The sequence below is a fragment of the Penaeus vannamei genome, chromosome 18 (genome assembly GCF_042767895.1).
Source record: "Penaeus vannamei isolate JL-2024 chromosome 18, ASM4276789v1, whole genome shotgun sequence".
Taxonomy (NCBI): Eukaryota; Metazoa; Arthropoda; class Malacostraca; order Decapoda; family Penaeidae; genus Penaeus; species Penaeus vannamei.
This window is the reverse complement of record NC_091566.1, coordinates 15,589,511-15,597,268: the sequence shown is the minus strand read 5'-3', so window position 1 is coordinate 15,597,268 and position 7,758 is coordinate 15,589,511. Positions and strand designations below refer to the sequence as shown.

Here is a 7,758-nt window from a genome sequence, read left to right as displayed (position 1 = left end):
TCGAATTTTGAAGTCGGTAAAGCAAGGAAATAACTGCAATTTATTCGATGCGACCGTGTGTTCTGGTTACCATGCAATCACACTGCAGTATGAATCGACAGATAGAACACTTCCCTACCTGTGTGTGTGCGTGTGTGTGTGTGGGGGGGGGGGGGGGCTATGCGTGTGTGTGTATCTTTGAGACGTGTGAAGTCCCTTTTCAGACCACGCCCTCCAACTAGTAAGATGGACCAATCATACCCCGCCCGCTGTGGGCTAGACCAATCACGGGTGACCAGTCTGACAGACCACGCCCTTCTAGCCCGTGACCTTCGACCTGGTCCTTCCTGCGTCTCCCGGGGGCCCTCAAGCCTCCCATTCCGGGCCTCTCCTGTTGGCCCCAACGCAAGCACCGGGCGCCTCTGACTAGGTGTGCTTGTATTGTGCATGTGTACGGAAGAGGGAATATGTTTTTAGATGGAGACTTCTATTATACAGGGTGCCTCTGACAGTGTGTGTTTGTATGGGGAGAAGAGAGAGAGAGAGCATGTATGGAGATGAAGGACTTCTCATAAACAAGATGCCTTTGACTGCATAAGTCTGTGTGAGGAAGAGAGAGAGAGAACATATATGTCTCTGTATGTGTTTGTGTTATACATATGTATATGTGGATATATACATATGCGTGCTCCATAAACAAAAACAAAATACATTTTCACTGGGATTTTGCTTCTTATTTGGAGTAACATTGCAAAGCCACATACCCGTTATCATATCGGACTAAGTGTGCATTTAAGGGCATTGGCAGTATCAACGATCCATGTTGAAAAGTTTACAGTGAATAACGTGTAAACAAAATGAGTTTTCTTGTAATTACACGTTTATCTCCGATCACTCTTCTTTTTTCTTTTCTTCTTCTTCTTCTTTATCTGTTTATTTTCCTACCATGTGTACGTGCCTGTCCTATTCTGTCCGTGTGTGTATTGGCTGTCTCGAACCCTGACCTCAACTCGCCACAAAACGGCCAAGTGAAGAGCTGATGAACAAGGAATTAGGTAAAGGACTCGGGAACACACACACACACGCACACACACACACACACACACACACACACACACACACACACACACACACACACACACACACACACACACACACACACACACACACACACACACACACACACACACACACACACACACACACACACACACACACACACACACACACACACACACACACACACACACACACACACACGCACACACACATACACGCACACACACACACATACACACGCACACACACACACACACATACACACACACACACACACACACACACACACACACACACATACACACACGCACACACACACACACACACACACACACAACCCCATGACCTAATCCAGCCCAACAGAAAATTTCCTGACTGATCCCTCTATTTTTCTCTTCCAATATACTCAAAATAAGTGGCAAGAGGTGAAGATACATGATGTAGTCATTTTCTCTCGTTTTATCGTTTTCTCTCTTTTTTCGTTCATTCAACTGGTTCAATTTGCGTCAAAACGTCCCGTGTTCACAAAAAATCCTGTATCTAACTCTGAAGAGATTCCGTTCGAAGCTTTGATGTAAGGAATGAATTTTGGGTTTCTCTCTAAATGTGTCAATTTATCTACCTGTCTGTCTCTTTAATATATTCATTTATTGATTTATGCGGCTCATCAACTATCTGTCTCTAATTGCATATTTACCTGTTTATCTCTTTATATGCTCATCTGTTGATTTCTCCATCTTTATACCTGCATATTTTCCTATTCGTTTGCCTACCAATATGTCGATTTATCTATCTATCGTTTACCCATATGCTTATTTACTTATTCATTCATTTATGTATGTGTCTATGCATTCATTTTTTATCTATCTACATTTCTATTTCTCCATCCATATCTATACCTGTCTATCTATCGGTCTATCTATCTAACGGTCTGTTCATCTATCTATATCTATCTGTCTGTCTCTCTTTGTTATCATAATTTTTTCCATAATGATTAAAATTATCTACCTCTCCATCTATCCGTCTGTCTATTCATCAATGTCTAAGTATTTATCTTTATGCGTGTCTGTCTTTGTCTGTCTGTTTGTTTGTCTGTAACTGTCGTCTCTTTAATTTTCATTTACACGCCGTTATATCTTATACATGACCCCATCTCGCAGCCTTGGGTCTGGCCTTTCAATCGTTTAACAATGAAGGTAAGCAGCTTGCAACGCTTTTGCAACGTAATTAGATATCTTTCTTTTTTATAATGAATTAAATTACACACTCATATATATTTATAAATCCATATAATGAATCCTTATAACTAGCATGAAGAACTGTGGGCCAACGACCCTCAAAAACACGGGAATCTGGGTTACTGTCCTTTGTTCAAACAAGTTTCACAACACCGATCTCAAGAGCCATCTAAGTCAAGTATTTACCTATTCTTTGACGCAGGTTGAAACCACTCGACGTTTAACGGGAGACTAGCTCATTTTCCTCTTCTTTTGTGGGCTATTTATATATTCCTGTGGGATTTGCAGGTAATGGTGGGTTTTGTTTGGTTTAAGGAAAGCTTGTGGGTTGATGCTGAGGAGAATGGAAGAATGTTCTGAATACGCCGAGAGTAAGTTTCGTTAATGTTAAAGATGGTGTGTATAATTATAAAATAATAGTGGTAATAATAATGGTAATAAAATAATGATAATGATGACGGTAAAAACAATTATGATAATGACTGTAGTACTAATGTTAATGACAATAATAATCACCATAATAATAATAACAACAACGATAACAACAGCGATAATAATAATGATAAAAATTATGAGAACAACAATGATCAAACTACTACTACAAGAATATGATAATGATGATGATAAGGATAAGCATAATGATTATCATAATCATAATGAAAAATCTGAAATGTGATTGAGGAAGATTGAGAAATCAAAGAGAATAAGATGACTTTGTTACAAACGGTAATACTTCCACGATAAAAGAAAGGTTATCCCGATACCTCGCCATGAAGAAATTGTGGCCAAGCAGGGAATGGTAATGATTATGTGCAATTCACACGCAAGGAAAGAAACATGGTATTCAGAGAGGGATTCTACAGGTCGCCTCTTGACCCCATTCCCTGTGCCATGGCCCGCCTCCACACCCCACTCCCTGTGCCACGGCCCGCCTCCACACCCCACTCCCTGTGCCACGACCCGCCTCCACACCCCACTCCCTGTGCCACGGCCCGCCTCCACATCCCACTCCCTGTGCCACGACCCGCCTCCACATCCCACTCCCTGTGCCACGACCCGCCTCCACACCCCACTCCCTATGCCACGACCCGCCTCCACACCCCACTCCCTGTGCCACGACCCACCTCCACACCCCACTCCCTGTGCCACGGCTTGCCTCCACACCCCACTCCCTGTGCCACGACCCGCCTCCACACCCCACTCCCTGTGCCACGGCCCGCCTCCACACCCCACTCCCTGTGCCACGACCCGCCTCCACACCCCACTCCCTGTGCCACGACCCGCCTCCACACCCCACTCCCTGTGCCACGGCCCGCCTCCACATCCCACTCCCTGTGCCACGGCCCGCCTCCACACCCCACTCCCTGTGCCACGACCTGCCTCCACACCCTACTCCCTGTTCCACAGCCCGCCTCCACACCCCACTCCCTGTGCCACGGCCTGCCTCCACATCCCACTCCCTGTGCCACGACCCGCCTCCACATCCCACTCCCTGTGCCACGACCCGCCTCCACACCCCACTCCCTATGCCACGACCCGCCTCCACACCCCACTCCCTGTGCCACGGCCCGCCTCCACATCCCATTCCCTGTGCCACGACCCGCCTCCATATCCCACTCCCTGTGCCACGACCCGCCTCCACACCCCACTCCCTATGCCACGACCCGCCTCCACACCCCACTCCCTGTGCCACGACCCGCCTCCACACCCCACTCCCTGTGCCACGGCCTGCCTCCACACCCCACTCCCTGTGCCACGACCCGCCTCCACACCCCACTCCCTGTGCCACGGCCCGCCTCTACACCCCACTCCCTGTGCCACGACCCGCCTCCACACCCCACTCCATGTGCCACGGCCTGCCTCCACACCCCACTCCCTATGCCACGACCCGCCTCCACACCCCACTCCCTGTGCCACGGCCTGCCTCCACACCCCACTCCCTGTGCCACGACCCGCCTCCACACCCCACTCCCTGTGCCACGACCCGCCTCCACACCCCACTCACTGTGCCACGACCCGCCTCCACACCCCACTCCCTATGCCACGACCCGCCTCCACACCCCACTCCCTGTGCCACGGCCTGCCTCCACACCCCACTCCCTGTGCCACGACCCCCCTCCACACCCCACTCCCTGTGCCACGGCCCGCCTCCACACCCCACTCCCTGTGCCACGACCCGCCTCCACACCCCACTCCCTATGCCACGACCCGCCTCCACACCCCACTCCCTGTGCCACGACCCGCCTCCACACCCCACTCCCTGTGCCACGGCCTGCCTCCACACCCCACTCCCTGTGCCACGACCCGCCTCCACACCCCACTCCCTGTGCCACGGCCCGCCTCTACATCCCACTCCCTGTGCCACGACCCGCCTCCACACCCCACTCCCTGTGCCACGGCCGCCTCCACACCCCACTCCCTGTGCCACGGCCCGCCTCCACACCCCACTCCCTGTGCCACGTCCCGCCTCCACACCCCACTCCCTGTGCCACGACCCGCCTCCACACCCCACTCCCTGTGCCACGGCCCGCCTCCACACCCCACTCCCTGTGCCACGACCCGCCTCCACACCCCACTCCCTGTGCCACGACCCGCCTCCACACCCCACTCCCTGTGCCACGGCCCGCCTCCACACCCCACTCCCTGTGCCACGACCTGCCTCCACACCCTACTCCCTGTTCCACAGCCCGCCTCCACACCCCACTCCCTGTGCCACGGCCTGCCTCCACATCCCACTCCCTGTGCCACGACCCGCCTCCACATCCCACTCCCTGTGCCACGACCCGCCTCCACACCCCACTCCCTATGCCACGACCCGCCTCCACACCCCACTCCCTGTGCCACGGCCCGCCTCCACATCCCATTCCCTGTGCCACGACCCGCCTCCATATCCCACTCCCTGTGCCACGACCCGCCTCCACACCCCACTCCCTGTGCCACGGCCCGCCTCCACACCCCACTCCCTGTGCCACGACCCGCCTCCACACCCCACTCCCTGTGCCACGGCCCGCCTCCACACCCCACTCCCTGTGCTACGACCCGCCTCCACACCCCACTCCCTGTGCCACGTCCCGCCTCCACACCCCACTCCCTGTGCCACGACCCGCCTCCACACCCCACTCCCTGTGCCACGGCCCGCCTCCACACCCCACTCCCTGTGCCACGACCCGCCTCCACACCCCACTCCCTGTGCCACGGCCCGCCTCCACACCCCACTCCCTGTGCCACGACCCGCCTCCACACCCCACTCCCTGTGCCACGACCCGCCTCCACACCCCACTCCCTGTGCCACGACCCGCCTCCACACCCCACTCCCTGTGCCACGACCCGCCTCCACACCCCACTCCCTGTGCCACGGCCTGCCTCCACACCCCACTCCCTGTGCCACGACCCGCCTCCACACCCCACTCCCTGTGCCACGGCCCGCCTCCACACCCCACTCCCTGTGCCACGACCCGCCTCCACACCCCACTCCCTGTGCCACGACCCGCCTCCACACCCCACTCCCTGTGCCACGACCCGCCTCCACACCCCACTCCCTGTGCCACGGCCCGCCTCCACACCCCACTCCCTGTGCCACGACCCGCCTCCACACCCCACTCCCTGTGCCACGGCCCGCCTCTACATCCCACTCCCTGTGCCACGACCCGCCTCCACACCCCACTCCCTGTGCCACGGCCGCCTCCACACCCCACTCCCTGTGCCACGGCCCGCCTCCACACCCCACTCCCTGTGCCACGTCCCGCCTCCACACCCCACTCCCTGTGCCACGACCCGCCTCCACATCCCACTCCCTGTGCCACGGCCCGCCTCCACACCCCACTCCCTGTGCCACGGCCCGCCTCCACACCCCACTCCCTGTGCCACGGCCCGCCTCCACACCCCACTCCCTGTGCCACGGCCCGCCTCCACACCCCACTCCCTGTGCCACGGCCCGCCTCCACACCCCACTCCCTGTGCCACGGCCCGCCTCCACACCCCACTCCCTGTGCCACGGCCCGCCTCCACACCCCACTCCCTGTGCCACGGCCCGCCTCCACACCCCACTCCCTGTGCCACGACCCGCCTCCACACCCCACTCCCTGTGCCACGGCCCGCCTCCACACCCCACTCCCTGTGCCATGACCCGCCTCCACACCCCACTCCCTGTGCCACGGCCCGCCTCCACACCCCACTCCCTGTGCCACGACCCACCTCCACACCCCACTCTCTGTGCCACGACCCGCCTCCACACCCCACCCCCTGTGCCACGACCCGCCTCCACACCCCACTCCCTGTGCCACGGCCCGCCTCCACATCCCACTTCCTGTGCCACGTCCCGCCTCCACATCCCACTTCCTGTGCCACGTCCCGCCTCCACACCCCACTCCCTGTGCCACGGCCCGCCTCCACACCCCACTCCCTGTGCCACGACCCGCCTCCACACCCCACTCCCTGTGCCACGGCCCGCCTCCACACCCCACTCCCTGTGCTACGACCCGCCTCCACACCCCACTCCCTGTGCCACGGCCCGCCTCCACACCCCACTCCCTGTGCCACGACCCGCCTCCACACCCCACTCTCTGTGCCACGACCCGCCTCCACACCCCACTCCCTGTGCCACGGCCCGCCTCCACACCCCACTCCCTGTGCCACGGCCCGCCTCCACATCCCACTTCCTGTGCCACGTCCCGCCTCCACATCCCACTCCCTGTGCCACGGCCCGCTTCCACACCCCACTCCCTGTGCCACGGCCCGCCTCCACACCCCACTCCCTGTGCCACAGCCCGCCTCCACACCCCACTCCCTGTGCCACGGCCCGCCTCCACACCCCACTCCCTGTGCCACGGCCCGCCTCCACAACCCACTCCCTGTGCCACGGCCCGCCTCCACACCCCACTCCCTGTGCCACGGCCCGCCTCCACACCCCACTCCCTGTGCCACGGCCCGCCTCCACACCCCACTCCCTGTGCCACGGCCCGCCTCCACACCCCACTCCCTGTGCCACGACCCGCCTCCACACCCCACTCCCTGTGCCACGGCCCGCCTCCACACCCCACTCCCTGTGCCACGACCCGCCTCCACACCCCACTCCCTGTGCCACGGCCCGCCTCCACACCCCACTCCCTGTGCCACGACCCGCCTCCTCACCCCACTCTCTGTGCCACGACCCGCCTCCACACCCCACTCCCTGTGACACGACCCGCCTCCACACCCCACTCCCTGTGCCACGGCCCGCCTCCACATCCCACTTCCTGTGCCACGTCCCGCCTCCACACCCCACTCCCTGTGCCACGGCCCGCCTCCACACCCCACTCCCTGTGCCACGACCCGCCTCCACACCCCACTCCCTGTGCCACGGCCCGCCTCCACACCCCACTCCCTGTGCTACGACCCGCCTCCACACCCCACTCCCTGTGCCACGGCCCGCCTCCACACCCCACTCCCTGTGCCACGACCCGCCTCCACACCCCACTCCCTGTGCCACGGCCCGCCTCCACAC

General features: G+C 58.7%; 1 protein-coding gene across 1 annotated transcript in view; it reads right to left on the bottom strand.

Annotated features, from left to right (window-relative positions):
* Positions 1-217: 217 nt before the first annotated feature.
* The window catches only part of LOC138864793 (uncharacterized), an 8,102-nt gene continuing 561 nt past the window's right edge, over positions 218-7,758 (bottom strand). Inside the window, exons 2-6 of the mRNA XM_070133388.1 lie at positions 6,863-7,030; positions 6,511-6,678; positions 4,880-5,207; positions 3,583-3,928; positions 218-414 (exon numbers count right to left, since the gene is read on the bottom strand). Of these exons, the coding sequence (XP_069989489.1) occupies positions 218-414; positions 3,583-3,928; positions 4,880-5,207; positions 6,511-6,678; positions 6,863-7,030 (1,207 nt within the window). The remainder of the gene's footprint in view (positions 415-3,582; positions 3,929-4,879; positions 5,208-6,510; positions 6,679-6,862; positions 7,031-7,758) is intronic.